The following is a 21,869-nucleotide window of genomic DNA, read 5'->3' as shown; positions in this document are numbered from 1 at the left end:
ATGACAGCTATAATAACATGTAAAATAAGTAGTTTGTAATGTTTTTAAAAACCAGGTCATAAAACTTTATAACTAGAAGGAATGAATTTTTAAATGTTTAGAAAAATAATCAAAAAGTAACATTTACAGTGACAAATAGGGTTTTGTACATTTTCTCCTTTCTTCTTTTTAATTTTCTAACTTGCCCTTACTGACTATGATTCTTTTAGAGCAATGAAAAAGCAAATTACATATATGCACAGTTAGTGGTGTAAAGCAAATAGAAGGAAGAAATCCCTGAAGTGGCTTATAATCAATCTAATTATCGATGAATTGGGAGCAATCAAATGGCTACAACTCCTTGCCCCAACACCCAAGACCCTCCCCAGCCTGGGCTATCTTTAGGGCTCTACCTCCCAGGGCACAGCCACACGCTCTCTCTGCCTGAGCTAATTAGCATCCATAGGCTGGTCTCCTTCCGCTTCCTTCCCCTACGTTTTGATGCATGTGAGAAAAGTACGTGCAACACTATCTGGTCAGAGCAGACATTTCATATGCATTTGTCGAGTGAACGCAGGCACGAAGGAATAAGTTCATGAACGCCCTCCTGCCTCTTCTCTGCCTTTGGAACTTCTATTTATCCTTCATGGTACACACGCGTCCCACCTCTTTTGTGAAGTATTTTCAGCAGAAGTAATTGCTTCTTTGTATTCCTCTAGCTCTTGACAGAAGCCCTCCTTATCACATTCTGCCCTGCATTATAGTTACTTTTTTTCATGTTCACAGTTGTTACTGTCCCCTCTGAAGAATAAATTCCCAAAGGGCAAGGAACAGAAATGATACGTTGATAGATATAGAGTCTCTCTCCCATTGCCTTGTAAAGAGTGGTGCTCGTATTTTTCAGGAAATGGGGTAATGTGATGGTTCCAACGCGGACTCTGAAGGAGACTGAGCTGAGCTGAGCTCCTGGTTCTGCCACTTCGAACTGGGGTGACTGGCCCTTGACTAGTGGCTCTTGGCATCTATTTCTTCATTTGTCCACAGCAGATAATAATACATTCTAAGGATGAAATGACACAATAGTCACAGAGCACTAAGCATCGTCCTCATCAATAGTATATATTTGATAAATGACAGCTAGTAGGAGACGTAGTCATCACTATTGATATGGACAAATTTGAATTGTGAAAGCATTTACTCAAAACTAGGGGCAGAAATAAATGCCAACCCAGAGAAACAGCACAACTAAGAATGACAGAACAGGTAAAGGAAATCTCAAGCAAATGCAAATGTCTAGCTTCTCTGATCTAAATCTTGCCAAATTCTTGGGAGAGCTCAGTTTCCTGACCCCACATGAGTTTTCTTATCCCATCACATGGCTGGTTTCTCAGTTTTTTCACAGTGTCAAACAACACAGTGTAATCTCTGACACAAGATCATCCACCCCATTGGTCGCTTCTCTGTTTGTAGTGAAGGTTAGAGGTGTCCTTCTCTTGCAGAGCATGTTTAACTCAAACCTCAGCATCCTCAGGATTCCTAGAATTCTCCCAACTTTTTCTATTCTCTTGTTTGGAGATGGGGGGAAAGTTGCAACTGACCAACTTAAGTTGAAGTTTACACTTCAAATTGTCTAGAGAATGAGATCAGCTTCATACTTGTAGAGGGCACCATGAGATTTCTCATGAATAATCCACCTTTGGTGAACTGTGCCCTTTATTGTCACCTACACTGCCACCATCGATAAGGCATCACGCTAGCAGTAGCTGCCGCTGATGAAATTCGCTGTGTGTGTGGTTACCTACAGGAAGAGCAGGCTGGCCTGAGGACGCTCCCTACCTGGGAGCTTGCACACTGGGCTTGGCTGAGCTCTTGTATTTGTGCCTGAAGGCTCATGTTCTGCTTTCTAACAACTTTCCTACTCCTATAATCCAGCGCTTCCCACGCAGAGATCCTACGGGACGCTAGTGTTCCACGAGCCAGAGGGAGTGGGCATTTGGCTTAACATTGACTAGTGACTTTACTCTGTTTGCAGAGAAATTAAAATTAAGGCATAGCATGGAAGAAATCGTATCACTGATGTGGAGTTGGTGGCCACGGGAGCTGCTGAGGGCAGGGAGAGGGAGGAAGAGGTGTGATGTGGGGCATTTTTGGGACTTGGAGTTGTCCTAAATGATATTGCAGGGACAGATGCAGGACATTATATATCCTGCCATAACCCACTGGAGGGACTGGGGGAGAGTGTAAACTACACTGTAAACACGGTCCATGCGATGCGGCAGTGCTCCAGGGTGTGTTCGCCAAAGGCAATGAATGTGCCTCACTGACGAAAGGGGATGTTGATGGGGCGGGGGCGGGGAGGGAGAGTGAGTTATACGGGAACCTCTTATGTTTTTTAATGTAACATTTTGTGTGATCTATTTATCTTTTTTAAAAGAAGGACAATAAAAAATAGAAAAAAAACTTCAAAAAAAAAGTTAAGGCATAGAATTTTTTAAATTTAAATTGTTCTCTAATAGTTTTTCTTTATAAGTCTTTGGCTCCAGATTCAACTTTTCTACTGCAGGTTCCCAGCAGGTGAAAGAAGAAAATGAAATTACAAATTCATATCAATAAGAATACTCAAAGCCAACGATTTGTTTTTGGTTTAACAGTTTGTTGGGCGTTTTGTTTTATTATGTTTAATGTGCAGGCTGGTGGTTGTGAGTTTATATGACATACAAATAATACAAGGTGGATTTCTTTTAGCTAGTAATAATATATAATATTTAAAGTGTATGGGTGAAATGAAAATACATTGATTTGTATTTTAATATATTCTACAAAGAATGTATTTGGCAAATAATACTATATGTTCTGAATCTCTGCTTCCTGAGATGGCCTGTCTTAGAATAATAAGCATTATATTTTTCTCAAGAGCATGAATAGAAAAGATTCTTGGCTAAAGACTAAGCTTAAAGTACATTTAAGATATGTATTAAATGTAATTATGCATCTCTTTATAAACCGCTGCTGAAATCCATACGTCTGAGAATTCAAACCAATGTTTGACACTTAACATCACAAACATAGGTTGATGGCCTTGGTGCTGTTTTGTAATAGAATTCAATGATCAGGAAGGCCCTTGAATGTTATTTGGACAAACTATATGAAATGTAGACCCCAAGCAAGTGGTCCTTCAGGCTCTCTGTAAACACCCTCAGAGAGGCTTTCAGTGTGACCCCCTCCTCGTGGGAAAACAGTAGCATCTGTCTGAGGCCAAGTTATTTTCTTGTGGATCTGTGTGAAGGAAATGAATTGACCCAGTGCATTTATGGACAAGCAGGATGCCTTATAATAGGAATTCATTCTATATTTATGCAGGTGCAAATACAAAACTGTATCCCTATATATATGGCTCCTTGAATCTTAGATAATTGACCATGTCATAATGTTTTGAATTTTAATCCTCAACTGGATATCACTCAAATTTGGAAATTTGCATGGCCTGAGAGAGGAGGAAAACTCTTTATATACACAGCCTTCATTCACGCACAGCTTTTTATTTATATTGCTGATTTAATAAAATCCCCTGCTGTGCAAATGTTCTCCATATGTGGGGCCAGAGGTATAGAATGCCTAAAGCCAGTTCTTTGTGTTTTTCAGCTCTTTATAAATTATGTACATGCAATTTTGCCTGTTTTCAAAATTGCAAAATAAGGGGTTTATCCCTTTTCATTTTTTCTTAATCAAGGTAGAAAACTCACAATATGAAACTGAGTTTCCACCACCCCATTTCAATCTATTTCCACTCCTTTGGGAGTAAAATCCTGTGTTTTTCCCAAACATGGATAAGGCAAAAGAGAAAACTGACAAAGGAAGCTAAGGGAGAAAGTGATCTGAGAGCTGAGCACAGAGGATCTCAGGATGAAGCTGGGTTAGGAGAGGGGGATCATTTAGACAGTTACCACAGAAAGAAGTAGGAAGATACTGGACCAGGGTTAAAACAGAAACAAAGGAGTGTAGTGAAAGGCTCTTTGGGGAAAAAAAAGAAAGAGAATGTGAGACTAAATCCCAGCTCTACTATTTACTGGCCATGTAACCTTGGGAGGAGGTATTTCATCTCTGAACTTTCATTTCCTCTATTGGAAAATGGGAGCATTTCCATCTCCTGGGGGTGCAGTGAAAGAACCTGTGTGAAGACGATTTCACCTCGTAAGCCATGCGTCAGGGCTTGCCCTTTCACCCTTCCAACTCGTGCTTGGAGAGGGCCGCCATGATGATACTATCAAAGTGTGGCCCTTAGCTTTACCAAAACAACCCCCCGTTTAGTGTTTTTACTTTGGAGAATTTTGAATACCCAAAACACATGCAACCCCATGTGCCCCTCACCCACATACCCATCATGTCCTGGCCTGTCTTTTTCTCACCTCCCCATTCATTTCCCACTCTGTATTATTGTGAAGCAAGTACAGACGGTATATGACCTCTAAAAGATAAGGACTCTCTTTTCAAAAGATGTGATCATAATACCATTATCACATCTGAAATAGTTATTATTCCTTAATATCATTAAATATCCAGAACTTGGAGAAAAATTTAGGTCCTCCTTGCTTTGATTTCACCGTTTCCACCAATGGGTTTCTCTTGTCTTAAAAGTATAAGTTTTCTATTCGTGCTGTCAATCTGTTTCCATGTGTTTTAAGAGCATTAAAGGAAGGGGCAAGGGAGAGGGGGAATGGGAAAGGGGGAAAGGGGGAAGGGGTCATAGTGATTAATTCCCCAAATATTGATGTACTGCTCTTGAAATCCAAACTAGGATATCAAACATTTTGGTGGCAAAGGCTGTCTGGTGGGAGAAAGGGATCTCCTAAAAGTGAGTTAAGCTATTTACTTTCTGCAAACTGCAAAGCAGGTTCTGAATCACCAGTAATTGTTCAGAGAGGGAAGTTTGTAACTACGGAGACATGACCTCACAGTGTTCTAAGGCAGCACCAGCCCGGTGTGCAAGTTGTGGTCATAAAGGTAGGCTCGCTGGGTGGCCGCCCTGCCTCCGAGTGTCTCCAGTGAATGCCACACGCCTTCCCCTTCACCTCTCGGGCCCCCAACCAGGGTGAAAAGCATTATCAGGACTTACATATTCACATTAAGGCCCTGTTCTGGGACCACCTTGGAAGGGAATCACAAGATCCGGCAGCTGCATTAACAGGTGAGGTCACGGTTAAAAGAAAATCTGCCTGGAGCCTCAGCTCTGTTCACTGCCTAAAGTCATGATTTGCTTTCCTAGGAAAGAAGACTTCTCCTCTAGCCAAGATGAAAACATACCAAGCGCTCCAAGCATCTTTGGCATCCAAGCAGAGTGAAGTCTCTGAACAGGAAGATAAAGAGGAGACATCAGTCCAGTAAGAGCACAAATGAGGAGAGAGGGGCTGAGTTTTAGAGGGACAGTGACGACCATGGGAGCTGATTTGTTTTAAAATGTCTTATGAAGAAGTTAAAACCAGAATTACTAGAGAATTCTAGTTTTGGAAATGTCTATAAATACGTTAAATAAAAACTGCACATCACTGTTTTTATGAATGTAAATCATCCTATCAACCAAATCATTGGCATTTGTTTCCAGTATTTTCTAAAATATGGCTTTTAAGCCATATTAAGACTATATGATTTTAAAGCTATTGTTACTTTGAACCTAAATGTCCTGTGGCTACTGTTCAGTCCAAGTCCATCCTTTAATATTAATATTTCTTCTTAAAGATTCTCTGAGAAATGATTGTCAGTATTGCCAGAGCAGGAGCTCTAGGAATAACATTGCAACTCCAGAACTGAGCTTGTCCAGCTTCCCCTGGTTTAGTGCCGATCAAGTACAGCGGGAGCAAAACAACAAGGAGTATGGAAAATTCCATATGATAATGGAAATGCTACCTTGCTAAAGAGCACTAGGAAAAATCTCTCCTCTTCTAAACGGAGTCTCTGAGATAAGTCCGAAGGTCCAGATGACAGACTGGGTAAGACCAGTCTAGTCCTGACACATTCAGCTCCTCCAAAGGCATGTGCAACCCTCGGGGATGTATTTAATTAATAAAGTATTATTTTACTAAGCTACAAAAATAAAAACACCATGTAGTCCTGGGCCAGGTTTCTCTGATCACAGACATTTGTGAAGGCTTTTTGGGAATCTTTTGTGGAAATAAATTTACTTGGAAATGCTTTTACAGGAGGCAGAAAAAAATGGGGGCTTATAAAATAAACATGCTGAAATGATATAGTGAGTTTGTCTGCAATGAAACCCAGATGTGAAGAAATCTGAAAGAGAAATCACTTGTGCTTTCTCGGGCCCATATCAGAAAGCAGGCATAGCGTACGATCAGGTCCAGGTGGACAGCTGACCTCATAATTTGACAATCTCCTTCTTCTACATCTCTAGTCTCCTCCCCTCTACCACCGCAGTCTCACCAAGGTGTCTCTTCCTGAGTTAGTGTTTTTCTGACAAATACGAGCGCTTGAGGTATCAACGAATGGCAAGTGCTTGTACTTTTTAGTTAGTTTCAGGCAAATGCTTCAGCCCAGGGTTTAACTTTAGAAGCTTAATAAGCACTGAGCTAGTAATAATGCACTTTTCAAAGCCAATGCCATTTAATTAAATAAAAATTTCTGTGAGATGTCTGTGCCTTCTGAGCACTACATTTAAAAGCAGTCTGGTTTTGCGTACAAAGCGCTGCATCTAAAAGATTTCTGATCAAGGAACTTGCAAATTGTAAGGGAAAAAAAATGATTGTGACTTCTTGTTAAGCAAAGAGATCAACATGAGATATTGCATAGAAGCATAATACTTAGTTCCTGAAAAGGGCTGGTTGAGCTGGCCACTTGTCTAGTTTTCAGAGAATTACAGAGTTTTGGATGCCAGGGCTTTGTTCATAATTCAGCCATTAAACACCCACACACACACTTGCACACACTCACATATGCATATGTACTGTCTTTATAGATGTTAATTTGAAGAGGCCATTTGAAAGCAGACATCATATAAGCAAATATAGAACTACAGATCTATGGAGTCTTTATTAATATGAGAACATTGGTTAAGTAGCAGGAATTAAAGAAAAAGTGTATAATTAGCAATGGCATACAAAAGAGGAGTTAGTCAAATTTTATGTTAATGGAAAGAGGAAATGTGATTTAAGTGATGGATTTGGGATATAAATGGTTTGTAGTATCTCAATTTTGAGTAAAAACTGCAAGAAAGTCATGGAAATAAATGGTAGAAATTCGTACTTGGCGGCATTATGTTGATTTTTATTTTCTTCTGTTTTACATATTTTCAAAAATATCTACAATAGGAATTTATTGCTTTCTAAATAGAAAAAAAAAGCATGTGATGAATTGACACTAAAGTTTTATTTCGATTGTTAAAAATAGAAATAATTTTGTTATGATTATATTAGATGCATAATACCTTTATGCATCTCATCTAATATAATCCTTTCTTGTGTTCATAGCTTATTCAGGTTGACTTACTTTCTTCATTATAATAATTTTTGTACACAGAAGAGAAGACGATGAAAGCCCCACAGAAATCAAACAGCGGTCTTTCGTCCGTTTTTTCCCAGTAAAGACTTCTTCCGATGCCACAATCCCGCCACTCTCACCATCAGTATCCTATGAAGTGTTTCCCCTTTACTATGTGCCCAGTTCTCAGATAAGTAGACAAAGTTCATCAACATTGGGACAAAAGCCTTCTAAATCAAGTCTGGTGACCTATTTCAAAGCAGAAAACAGCCTTGGTAAGCAAAATGTCTACAAATACTTTTAGACTCTTCTTAAAACATACTTTTCAATAGATTCTTGATGTGCCTAGCAGCCAAAATGTTTTCTTGTTTGTCACCCAATAATGCTAATTTCTTAATATCATATAAAGCACCATTGATCCTCACACGAGGATGTACATGTGCCTAAATATATCATTCCCATTATTATCTTGAGTGCTGATGATTCAGGTGATGACTGTTGATATACTCTAGAATTGCTAGAGAATTAAAAAGCTAATGTTCAGCATTTACTGCCCTTCCTCTGAATGCTACCTGAAGGATTAAAAATGTCTTATGTACTTCATGCGTACTTAATATCTTAAGTAAGGAAATGATAAAGAAGAGGAAAAATAAAGTATTTAATAAAATGATGGAGAGAAAAGGGTGAAACAATAAGGAAAACTTGGAGGAGGGTAAAACAAAAACACAGTACTATTATAGGGAAGAAGTAAACTTTACAGTGTTGCCAACAAGGCTGTGTTAGTCAAGGTTCTCCAGGGAAACAGAACTGACAGAAGATACATATGAGATTTATTATAGGAAATGATTCATAGGAAAAGGGATAAAGGGGCAGAAAAATATTTGAGGAAATTGTATTAGTCAGCCAAAGGGATGCTGATGCAAATACAGAAATTGGTTGGCTTTTATAAAGGGTATTTATTTAGGGTATAAGCTTACAGTTACCAGGCCATAAAGCATAAGTTACTTCCTTCACCAAAGTCTGTTGCCACTTGTTGGATCAAGATGGCTGCCAACGTCTGCAAGGGTTCAGGCTTCCTCTTCCTCCTAAGGCACTGTGGTCCCAGCTCCTTCCAATAACACCTGTAGGCTGGGATATGCCTCGTCTCTTTTCAGGGCTCATTTCTCTCTGGACTCAGCTGCTCTGGTCTCTCCACAAGGTCAGCTGTAAACTATCAGGCCAATGACTCATCTCTCTTCCCAGGACCTCTACTGTGTCTGTGGAGTTGTCTCTATTCCTCTGTGTTCTTCTACTGTGTGTTTACTTCCTGGGGCTCCAGCTCAAAAACTACAACTAACTCCTCTGCCTTGTTGTTTTCTCAACATCCTACTGACATGGCCCAATCAAAAGCCCCAATCTTAATTTAATCAAGTAAAAGTGAAACCTCTGAATCCAATACAATCTAATATGCCCAGAGGAACAGACCAGCTTACAAACATAATCCAATATCTATTTTTGGAATTCATAAACAATACCAAACCATGAAAGAAATGATGACTGAAAATTTCCCAACTCTTATGAAAGACATAAATATACATGTTCAAGCAGTCAACTCATTCTAATCAGAATAAATCCTAATCGACCTACTCTGAAACACATACTAATCAGAATGTCAAATGCCAAAGATATAAAGAGAATTCTGAAAGCAGCAAGAGAAAAGCAATTCATCTCATATATGGAATCTGCAATCAGATTAAATGCTAATTTCTCATCAGAAATTGATATTATTGATGAATTCCAAAAAGAAATATTGGATTGTTTGTAAACTGGTCTTTTCCTCTGGGCATATTAGATTATATTGGATTAAGTAATCAAGTAAACCTCTTGTGAGAGTAGGACATTGAGTCCCTGGTGGGTGGGGACTCACAGATAAAAGACATGGCAAAAGACAGAGTTGGAGGGTTTTTTAATGTTAGAGTTTTGATGTTGGAGTTTGATGCTGAAGTCTTAAGCTAGAGCCCCAGGAAATAAACACACAGAGGAAAGAGAAGCAAACCCCAGAAACAAAGGAACACTGAGCCTGGAAAGAAGTAAGCCCTGGGAACAGAGGAACACTGAGCCTGGAAAAAAGCAAAACCCAGGAAGAGAGGACCCCAGGAAGCCTGAAACCTCACAGACATCAGCAGCCATCTTGCTCCTAGACTTTGGTGAGGGAAGTAACTTAGGCTTTATGGCCTGGTATCTGTAAGCTCCTACCCCAAATAAATACCCTTTATAAAAACCAACTGATTTCTGGTATTTTGCATCAGCAGCCCTTTGGCTGACTAATACAGAAACCATGGAGACAAAAAGGCAGTGATATGATATATTTAAACTTCTGAAAGACAAAGAATTCTAGCCCAAAATTGTCCTTCAAAAGTGGGGGAGGAGTTTAAAACAGTCACAGATAAATAGAACTGAGAGGATTTGTCAACAGAAGACCTGCCCTACAAGAAACACTAAATGAAGTTCTGTATGCTAGAAGGAAAAGACAGGAGAGAGACAAAAAAGATATGACATATAAAAAACAAAGGATAAAATGGCTGAAGTACTGCCTGTACAGTAACAACACTGAATGTTAATGAATTAAACTCTCCAAAGGACACAGATTGGCAGAATGGATAAGAAAGTATGATCTAAATATGTACTTTTTTTTTTTTTTAACCAGAGACTCACCTTAGATCCAACGATGCAAATAGGTTGAAAGTGAAAGTTTGCAAAAAGATGATATTCCATGCAAACTATAACCAAAAAAGAGCTGGAGAAGCTATACTAATATCCCTTCAGACAAAATAGATGTTAAATGCAGATTGTTATAAGAAACAAAAGAAGGACACTAAATATTAAGAGGGGCAAACCACCAAGAAAAATAATCATAAACATTTACCTACCTAACCATGGTACCCCAAAAATGCATGAGGCAAACACTGACAAAACTGAAGGGAGAAATATAGGCCTTTCTACAATAATAGTAGGAGACTTCAATACACCACTCTCCTCAATAGATAGCACATCTAGACAGAGGATCAATAAGGAAACAGAGAACTTGAATGCTATGATCAATGAACTAGACCTAATGTACACAGAGCATTGCACCCCCAGCAGCAGGGTATATGTTCTAATCAAGTGTGCATAGATCATTCTCCATATAGACCACATGTTAAATCACAAAACGAGTCTTTAAAAGTTTTTAATTTTGAAATTATACAAAGCACTTTCTCTGACCATAATGGAACAAAACTGGAAATCGATAAGTTGGACAACTGGAAAATTGAAAAATATATGGAAGCTAAATAACATTTAACCAATTAGTAGTTCAAAGAAGAAATTACAAGAGAATTCAATGAAAATCTTGATACATATGGAAGACTGAAATCTTTCCCATGAGATCAGGAACAAGTCAAGAATGCCTATTATTTCAATATTGTGCTAGAAGTTCTAGCTAGAGCAATTAGGCAAGAAAAAGAAATAAAAGACACCCAAATAGAAAAAGAAGAAGTAAAACTTGCTCTATTCACTGATGATAATTTTCTATACCTAGAAAAACCTGAAAACTCCACAATACAGCTTCTAGAACAGATAAATGAGTTCAGCGAAGTGGTAAATACAAGATTAAAACACAAAAATTAGTAGCCTTTCTATGTATTACTGATGAGCAATCTGAGGTGGAAGTTAGAAAAAAATGTCATTTATAACAGCAACTAAAAGAATCAAATATGTAGGAATAAATTTAACCTAGGACATAAAGGACCTATATTCAAAAACTACAAAACATTGCTTTAAAAAAAAATAGGAGACCAAATAAATGATAGGACAATCCATGTTCATGAATTGGAAAACTAAATATAGTTAGGATGTCAATTCTACCCAAACTGACTTACAGATTCAAAGCAATCCCAAAAAAACTCAGCCTTTTTTTTTTTTTACAGAAATGGAAAAGCTAAGTATCACATTTATTTGGAAGGATAAGGGGTCCCATATTGCCAAAAATGTCTTTTAAAAAAGGAAGAGCAAAGTTAAGAGGATTCACTTCCTAACTTTAAAGCATATTATTTCACTACAGTGGTAAAAAACAAACAAACAAAACACAGCATTGCACAAGCATAAAGACAGATTGACCAATGGAACAGAATCAAGAACACAGAAATAGATCCTTACATCTATGGTCAAATGATTTTTGACAAGGCAGTCAAGCTCCTTGCAGTTGGGCTAGAACAGTATATTCAACAAATGGTGCTGGGAGAACTGACTATCCATATCCAAAAGAAAGAAGAGGACCTCTCCTACAAAAACTACATACTTTATGCAAAAACTAATTCAAAATGGATCAAGAACCTAAATATAAAAGCTTATAACCATAAAACTCCTAGAAGAAAATGTTGGGAAACATCTTCAAGATTTCATGGTAGGTGGTAGTTTGTTAAACCATACACCCAAAGCAGAAGTCATGAAAGAAAAAATAGATAAATGGAAACTCCTCAAAATCAAACACTTTTGTTCTTCAAAAGACTTTGTCAAGAAAGTAAAAGGGCAGCCTGCTCAATGGGAGAAAATATTGGAAGCCACATATCTGATAAAGGTTTGATATCCATGATTTATAAAGAGATCATATAATTCAACAATAAAAATATAAGAACCCAATTTTTTAAAATGGGCAAAAGCCTTGAATAGACATTTTGCCAAAGAAGAAACATAAATGGCCAAAAAGCACATGAAAAAATGTTCAACATCAATAGTTATTAGGGAAATACAAATCAGAACTACAATGATGCCATTTCAACACCTTATAGAATGGTCTTTATTTTTTAAAAAAACAGCAATAGAAAACTACAAATGCTGGAGAGGATGTGAAAAATGGGAATACCCCTTCAATGTTGGTGGAAATGTAGAATGGTGCAGCCTTTGTGGAAGACAGTTTAGCAGTACCTCCAAAAGCTGAATATAGAACTGCCACACAATCCAGCAATCCCATTACTAGGAATATATTCAGTAGAACTGGAAGCAAGGATGCAAACTGACATTTGCACACCAATGTTCATAGCAGCATTTTCACAATTGCTAAAATATGGAAACAGCCAAAATGTCCATCAACTGATGTATGGATAAACAAAATGTGGTACAAACATACAATGGATTACTACTCAGCTATAAGAAGAAATAAAATTGGGATGCTTATGATAAAATACATGAAACTTGAGGACATTGAGTGAAATAAGCCAGACACAAAAGGACAATATTGCCTGGTCTCACTAAAATGAACTAAATACAATGAGTAAACTCAGAGGTAAACTCATATGAGTTTACATTACTAGGAGATAGATTATGGATTGAGAATGGGAGCTGATGCTTAACTTAGGTAGAATTTTTAATAAGATTTGTTATAAAAATATGTAAATGAATAGAGTTAATGGTAACACATTATATGTCTATAACTGACACTGATTTACAGCTGAGGTTGTGGCTGAAAGGGGTAGTCTGTGGAAGTAAATGTCAATTGAAAGGAAGGTAGATGATAATCAGGGACTACAACATAGTGATTTCAGTAGTAGATGAAGATTGTGGGTAAGTGTGTAAATATAAAAATGGTCTTCTTTTCCCAAGTATTAAGAATATGGTGATACATGGGCAAATTACAACTATTATCTTATGGACCTTAGATAACAGTAATATTGTAATTTTTTGCAGCAATGGCAAAGGAAATATTATGTCAATTCTAAGGGACAATAGGCGAGTACATTGTCTTGCCTCTTGGAAATATGGGGTATTTCCTTTTGTAGTAATGAGAATGTTCTAAAATTGACTAAGGTGATGACAGCACAACTCTGCGATGAAAACGAGAGCCACTGAGTGTGCACTTTGAATGGATTATAAAAAGCATGGGACTATATAGCACAGGGAATCCAGGGGTGGAAGATGGACTGTGGTTAACAGGACAAATATGAGAATGTTCTCTCATGAACTATAGCAAATGTATACTACTAATACAGGTTGTTAATAACTGGGTGAATTGGGAGTAAAACACACCAAATGTTAGCTGTGGGTTATAGATAGCAATATTTTGACAATGCTCTTTCATTGTTCATAACAAGTGTTTCACAACAATACAAGATATTTGTGATCAGGTGATGTATGGGAGCCCTGGATGATGATATGCATGTTTGTTTTCTAAGTTCACAATTTTTCCTATATACTTATTGCTTATATATATTCACGTATGAGTGATATACTTAAGTAAATTTTAAATGGAAATATATATACATATATATAGTGCCTTACCTTTGCAAGATGACCACTGAGTTTAGATGTAGTCTTCTTCAGGTACTGTAGATTTTGCTTCTAAAATCAGACATCTGCTTTCACTGAGACTTACTGTATTTGGTGCATTTCCATTTGTTTCTCTAAGTGAAATAACAACTAGATCCAAAAGTAATGTCTCTTTTTTCCTTTTGGAATACAACAGCTTTCTGCCCTCAGAACGAGCTGTTGAGAAGGACACTGTAAATTCTCTTTCCCCACAGGAATTTATGGATTTCATAAACGCTTATTTAACTGGGAATGAACTAATTCAATTCCAAAAGTTTCTTCTAAACATAATATTTTAAGGAATCCTCTTTAAGAACCCAGAGTTTATTCCTATCCATTCTTTACCTTGTTTTGACTTTGTTTAAGACACAAGAATCTGAAGCAAACTCTAGGCTGTCTTAGTTAATTCTTTGATGTGTTTGGACCCATGATCATCTCGTCAAAACCCCTCGTAGTGCAATATTACCCATAATTTATTGAGCACATGCTAAGTACCAGGCACTGTACTAGGTTCTTACATTATCTTCAATCCTCATGGCTCCCTACACAAAGGAGTAGTGTTTTATGAAGAGGAAAACCGACACTTGAACAATTTAAAGCAGTTGGCTTGTCAATGGCAAAGCTGGGTTACTTTCGCAGGTCTGTCTAAAAGCCAATATCACTCTCTAGCCTGTCTCCTTTCAGACACATCTTTAAATTTATCCAGCGTGGTTCTTTCTGTGAAAAATCATGAACCCTATTTAATATTTGAATCTTACTAATGAGAGTCTCAAAAAAAAAAAAAAGCAAACTTCTGAGAGAATATTAGAATCTGATTAGGCATTGCTTTAGATTAGAGGAAGTTCAGTCTTTATCTGACAAAATCATTAACTGTTGGTAGGAAAGTACTCATCTGAGGCTTTAATTTCTGAGGTGTACTTTGGGAGAGTGGCCGTATGAAATAGAATAAAGCTATCTGTACACATATAAGTGACCCAAATTTGAGAGACTCAAATGTTTTACCTACTCAAATACTTATGATGTGTCTACTAGTGCAGCTAAATAATCCATTTAATAGCCACTCACTGGTGATGTAATTGATAGTTTAATATAACCGTAATAATCTCTAGGAATTGAGTATTTCACTAATATTCACTTACTGGATTTTTTATTTAATAGATTTGGGCTTAAAGCTTCTAATTATCCTTCTTGGGTTGGGCAGTGATAGCAAAATGTATAAAGAATATAGTGTTGTAGAAGCAAAGAGAAAGGAACCTGCTTTGCATTCTTCACATGCCCTTTTATTCACTTCTATCTCTGTTGCTTCCCTTTTCATTTTCTCTGAAAGGAACCAGTCATTTGGTAGTTTCAAAGAAACAGCCTCTGTCGGTCCTTGTTCCTGAAGCAGCTGTGAATGGGGAAGAGGAGGACTATTTCCATTCCCTGTTTGATGACTCAAAACTTCTTCCAAGCACTAGCCAGGACGAGAAAACTTGCAAGCACTTTTCTATGATTCTTGAAGAAGTGGGCTCAGCTAGATCCAGGTACTGGTTCTGTCTGAACTATCTCATCTCTTCTGTCAGGGAAGGGCCCTTACAGCAGTGGGAAATAAAGGACTAATCTCTTGTTAGATCTGTGAGTTCATCTAAAACGCTAAGGAACATGACTGCTTCGTGTTCTGAGCCAGAAAAAGCAATTGAGGCAATTGTCAAGAATGTCCATTCTTCAAAGAAAAGATGCTAGAGAAAACAGTGCTACATAATCCCAACAAACAGGAAAAAATCTATTATATAAGCACGTTTTTAGTGCTGGTGAATCATTGAGATGGATAGAATATTGCTTTTCTTTTATTAGCTCTTCAGTTCAAGACCGAAGATCAGGAAAGAAGTTGCTATTAGGACTAAAATAAAAGAGTTCACTCATCTTATATCTAATTAACCCTGCTTTACTTGTTGCATGAACAACAGATGGAATTGTGAATTGGTTGGTAGCAAATACATGTTAACAGAGCTTGGTAGAGGCTAAAAGAAATTGTTAACCAGAGTTGAGGGTCAGACACGAAGGGAAGTTTTTCCTGCCTTTTCTTAATCTCAACCACTCATGTCCTATTACCATGCATGCAACTGTGGAGAACACCTAACAGTACTCTATCAGTAATCTAAAAGCACTTCACTGAATCATTCATTCAGTACCTACCATATTAAAAGTGGTGATTCATTTGGGGGGGCAGTTTAAAAGACTTATGAATATGGCTTTAAGAGTTTAAACTCAGGGAAGCAGACATGGCTCAACTGATAGAGCGTCCACCTACCATATGGAGGGTCCAGGGTTCGATACTCAGGGCCTCCTGACCCATGTGGTAAGCTGCCCACGCTCAGTGCTGCTGCGCACAAGGAGTGCCGTGCCACGCAGGGGCACCGCACACTCAAGGAGTACACCCCACCAAGGAGAGCCACCCTGCATGAAAAAAGTACAGCCCTCCCAGGAGTGGTGCTGCACACACGGAGAGCTTACGCAGCAAGATGACGCAACAAAAAAAAGAGACTCCGCTTCCCCGTGCCACCTGACAGTGCAAGCGGGCAAAGAAGAACACACAGCAAATGGGCATAGAGAGCAGACAATGAGGGGGAAGGGGAGAAAAATAAATAAAAATAAATCTTAAAAAAAAAAAGAATTTAAACTCAGATAGGGCTGGGAAGACCTGCAGGCAAAGATGAAAAGAAAGGCAGATAAAGTGCCTCAGCATTCAGGGGAGAGCGTTTGCTTCCAGCAAAGGCTGATCTGGGAAGATATTGTGAAGGATGGGTAAGTTTGGGGTATTCTAATTCCAGATCTGTAAGAAATTCTAGACCATTGGTTCTCAACCCTGCTTACATAACAGAATCACCTGGTGAGCGCTGAATGTCCTGTTTCCATCCCAAATCAACTGAGTCAGGGTCTCTAGAGATAGAACTGAGTAACTGTATTTTGTTTAAAAATAATAATACCATGGCAATTCCAATGTAGAGCCAGGGTTTGGAACCATTAGCCAGGAGTGAAAGGGCAGCATAAAGAAAATGAAGGGAACAGAAAGCTAAGGTAAGGTACAAGGACTTGTGCAGTGTGGCCTCATTAAGCACAACAAGAAGAGGTGTAACAGGGCCATAGGGGCACGGTGGAGGACAGATCATAGTGAGCCGCGAATACCAGGTTAGAGAAATTGAACTTCGTTATGGGAAACGGGATGGAAAGTTCTCGAGCAAAGAAGTGACATAATAAAATTGTGATTCAGAACATTTAATCTGTGGCAATGCATATTCTGAAGGGATGTTGGATTTCGCCAAAAGATTTTTGTGCACCTATTGAGATGAACAGAGTTCTTAATGTTTAAGGGTAAAGCGACTCTGCACGCTTGGAATTGACCCCATTTGGTCATGATGCTTATCCTGATAATATATTGTTAAAATTGGATTTGCCAAAATTGTGTTGGTAACTTTTTCATTCATAATTGTATGTTTGTGTTTATAAGGATATTGATCTGTAGTTTTCATTTCTTGTAATGTCTGTGTCCACTTTGGTATCAGGGTAATCCTGCATACAGGGGGTTGGGATCTATCTCTTCTTGTGTTCTCTGGAAGAATTGGTATAGAAGTGACATTAATTTTACCTTAAATATTTCATAGAATTCATCAGTGAAGCTACCTGGTCCTACAGTTCCTTTGTGGGAAGGTTTTAACCTATAAATACTATGCCTTTAATAGGTAACAGTCTATTCTAGTTACCTGTTTCTTCTCAAGTGAACTTCGATGTTTTGTGTCCCTCAAGGAATTTGGGTCACTTTACGTTGTTGAATTTGTTGGTATAATGTTGTTCCTATGACTCTCTTACTATCCTTTTACAGTCTGTGAACTCTGCAGAGGTGCCATCTTCCCCACTCCTGATGTTGGTGATTCATGTCATCACTATTTCCTCATCAGTCTTGCTGGAGGTTTATAAATTGTATTGAGTTTCTCTAAGACCCGGCATTTGGCTCCACTGTTTATCTTTTTCTGTCTTTTGCTTCATTGTTTTCCATTCTGAGCTATGTTCCCTTTCCTGCCTACCTTGATTTCATTTTACCTTTTTTCTCTCTAATACAGGCATTTAGTGCTGTACATTTCCCCTTATGTACTGCTTTAGTGGCATCTCACACATTTTGATATATTGTTTTCGTTTTCTTTCAGTTCAAAATACTTTCTAATTTCCATTTTCATTTCTTCTTTGGTCCTTGGGTAATTGGGAAGAATGCTATTTAATTCCCAAATATTGGGGGATTTTCTAGATATGACATTTTGTCATTGATTTCTAATTTAATTTCATTATGGTCAGAGAACATATGACTCATATGATGACTCCTTTTAAATTTATTGAGACTTGTTTTATGGCTAGGATATTTTCTATCTCGGAACCAACATCCTAGGTGCACTTTTTTTTTATAGTTTTTTTGGAAGATACATAGACCACAAAAGGTGTTACATTAAAAACACTCCTCCCATATCAACAACCTCTTTCATCATCGTGGCACATTCCTTGCATTTGGTGAATACATTTTGGAGCACTGCTGCACCGCGTCGATTATAGTTTACATTGTAGTTTACACTCTTTCCCAGTACTTTCAGTGAGTTATGGCAGGATATATAATGTCCAGCATCTGTCCCTGCAATATCATTTAGGACAACTCCAAGTCCCGAAAATGCCCCCACGTCACATCTCTTCTTCCCTCTGCCTGCCCTCAGCAACTACCAGGGCCACTTTGTCCACATCAATGCTACAGTTTCGTCCGTTACTAGTCACAATAGTTCTATGGTAGAATACCAGTAAGTCCACTCTAATCCACATTTTATTCCTCCATCCTGTGGACCCTGGGATGGTGATGTCCACTCCACCTCTATATTGAGAGGGGTCTTAGATCCCACATGGTTGATGGATGTGATTCTCTTGCTTGGAATTGTAGGCACTCTTGGTTCCCTGGTGTGGTGGTTGACCATCTTCACCTGATTATAGCTGTTGTTAAATGGAATGTTGTATAAATGTCAATTAGGTCGAGTTGGTTCATACTGTTTAAATCTCCTGTCTTTCTGTTGATTTTCTATCTAATCATGCTATCAATTATTGAGAGCTGTATTAAAATTTCTGACTATAATTGTGAGCTTATCAACTTCTTGCAGTTCTATCAGTTTTTGCTTCATGTATTTTATAAAGCTGTAATTAGGCATGCAAACATTTAAGATTTAGGATTTTATCCTTTTGATGAATTAATCCTTTTATTATGAAATGACTTTATCTTTGGCAATATTCTTTGCTCTCAAATCTACTTTGTCTGATATAGCCACTTTAGCTTCTTGTTTTGCTAATATTAGCATGGTATACCTTTTTATTTTTAACCTATTTTCATCATTGACCAATGTCTGATATCTTGAAAACTATTGTTTTGTAGATCTTTTCTAGCTTTTTAGTAGTTTTGGATGGGAGGATAAACCCAGTTCCTGTTGTCCCATCATGCCTGGAAGCAGAAGCCAATCCTCAATTTGTTGGTTTTCAACCAAATCTCTTTCGTTCGTACTACCACCCATCATCCCTAGGGATCTGCTTAATACCTGCCAGCAAGATGATAAAAAGGGTGGGAAGCTGTAAAAAGGGTGGGAAGCTATAAAAAGGGTGGGAAGCTATAAAAAGGGTGGGAAGCTAACAGGAAACAACATGGAGACCAGATTGGGATGTTCACTAGTTAGGGACCATCTCGCTCCCTACGTCCAAGACCTAGTCTTGGCTCCAAGGTCAGTTCTAGGTGCCTCAGGAGTTACTAGTCCGTATTTAGAAGGCTGCCTTTCATTTCTCCTCCATCACTACCCCCAGACAATTCTGCACTCTATAGGTCAGAGTCAGCTCTGGACTGAGACAGGCCTCACCACGAAAATGACCACTACATGAAAATCCCAGTCAAACACAACGTCGGAGGTTTAAGATCTACTTCTATTCCCAAAGGACCCCAGTTTGGACCGAGCCCCACTCACTCTTCCCTTGGATGGTTTGGAACCTGGTGATAGTGATGTCCAGTTTTACCCCTCCATTACACGAAAGATGTCACCAGAAGCTTCAGTGGCAGCACCTCTTCTCTTGTGGTACCCGTGAACTGAGTCAAGCTCCCTGAGTCTTTCCAAGTGTGTTATTATCCCACAACTTGAAGCCTTACAGCAAATGGAAAGCAAATGAGTTATGAGCCCTGATGTGGAGAGAATCTTTTTCTTTCAGACAAACTAATTTATTCTCTTTTTGTGCATAAAATAAATTTTAAAGATTAATGAATAAACAGTTCCCTAGAATAACAAAAACTTTTCAAAAAGCAACCGTACATGTTCAATTACATGTATGACCACAGAGAGCAGAGCTAGTCCAAGGTCTTATCCATTAAAAAAAATACTCAAGTTAGTACTCTTTTTCACAAAGCAAATATGAAAAAACAGAAAAGTACTCTCTCAAAAAATAAAAACATCTCCACAGAGGATTCAGTAACATTAAGAATGGAGATGATATAAAGGACTTTCAGGGAATGTCAACAGAAGAGTAAACTGTTATACCCACAGTTTAGAAGGAGCCATAAAAATAACTCCAAGGAAAGGCACTTGGCATATAACTGCTTCAGATGTGAAACTTTACAAAATGTACACTCACATACAGTGCAGTGGGAGTAAGATGCGAGGCCACATTTTGATGGCAGTTTGGTTTCATAAATATATATATCCTTTATTCTCACATTTCCTATTCTAGGAGAGAAATCTCAGAGTGATGAGCCTAACATTTGGAACCACTTGTCTCCTGGAAGCAGTTGCCAGTTAGAAGGCAGCAGCTAAGTGGCTGAGGATTTAATCAGAGGTTTTGACAGCTTTACAGGACTGGATAAATAAAAACTGGAGTTCAGGGCCTGTCAAGAAAGAGGGTCCCTGATAAACACCCAGGTTTTAACTGGACTTCAAAGGGCTATACCAAGATTAGGCTCTGCTCAAAATAGACCAGCATCATTGGTGCTGAAGCCTGTGCCTAATCATCTAGTACCCTGAGTGCATTAAAATGATGCCCCTGCCATCTTATCTGCCCACCAGAACCAAAAGTAAATCCTCTCTGAAGCAAGAAATGTTATACTTAACCTAAAATTATCTCGACAATTTTTAATCCACATTACTAGACACTAAATAAAAAAATAACAGGATAACAAAAACTGAAAGTTAACCAAAACCTAAGAAAAAATGGGACAAACATTGCTTCTCGGCCTTCTGGTTAAGATCAAGTGTAAAAATGGGGCAAACAAACAGGCCCCAGAAAATCCACATGCTGTGGTTATCTAACAGATATTTTAAAATAACAAGACCAAAATATTCAAGGAATTAAATGACAAGATAAAAAATTTTAGAATAGAATCAGAAACTGAAAATAAAAGAATCTAGTAACTGCTAGAAATAAAACAATCCAATAGAAATTACTGTCTCAGTACTTTAATAAAACAGATACGACAGAAGACAGAATTATCAAACAGTAACATTGTCAGAAGAAAATATCCAGAATGAATCACAGAGAGCAAGAAGTTTGGAAAAATACAGAAATAAGCATAAGAAACAAACAGGGCAAGAAACAAAAAATGTAACCACTTGTAATTGTCCCTCAAGGAGAGGAGAGGAATACTGAGGCAAAACAGTGTTTGTAGAAATACAGTTGAGATTTTCCCCAAACTAATGAAAGACATCAAACCACAGATTCAAGAAACACTACCAACTACCAACTTCCGAGCCGACAAAGAGCGAACAAAAGAAAAACAAACCTAAATACATTGTAGAAAACTGCAGGGGGAAAAAAGCCGAGGACAAAAATAAAATCTTAAAATCATCCAGAGAAAAAGGACATTTACCTTCAAAGGAACAACAAGATTAACAGTTTATCAACAGAAAATAGAAGACACTGGAACAAGGGCATTGGCCTACTGGCTCCATTTCTGGCAAGCTAATTCTAAAATTCAAAAGAAATACTAGTTTTTATTGCTACTGTAACAAATTACTGCAAACTAGTGTCTCAAAATAGCACAAACAGCACCATTT

General features: G+C 38.0%; 1 protein-coding gene across 4 annotated transcripts in view; it reads left to right on the top strand.

Moving 5' to 3' along the window:
* The window catches only part of LMNTD1 (lamin tail domain containing 1), a 121,395-nt gene that overhangs the window by 49,650 nt on the left and 49,876 nt on the right, over positions 1-21,869 (top strand). Inside the window, exons 1-4 of one of the 4 annotated variants that reach the window (XM_058282918.2) lie at positions 4,880-5,164; positions 5,243-5,357; positions 7,504-7,739; positions 15,113-15,308. In XM_058282918.2, the coding sequence (XP_058138901.1) occupies positions 5,026-5,164; positions 5,243-5,357; positions 7,504-7,739; positions 15,113-15,308 (686 nt within the window). In that variant the 5' untranslated portion in view covers positions 4,880-5,025. Of the gene's footprint in view, positions 1-4,879; positions 5,165-5,242; positions 5,358-7,503; positions 7,740-15,112; positions 15,309-21,869 lie in introns of those variants that run through there. The other 3 variants (XM_058282916.2, XM_058282917.2, XM_058282919.1) reach the window with 3 other exon arrangements.

The sequence above is a fragment of the Dasypus novemcinctus genome, chromosome 20, assembly GCF_030445035.2.
Source record: "Dasypus novemcinctus isolate mDasNov1 chromosome 20, mDasNov1.1.hap2, whole genome shotgun sequence".
Lineage (NCBI taxonomy): Eukaryota > Metazoa > Chordata > Mammalia > Cingulata > Dasypodidae > Dasypus > Dasypus novemcinctus.
This window is presented reverse-complemented; position numbering and strand designations above follow the sequence as displayed.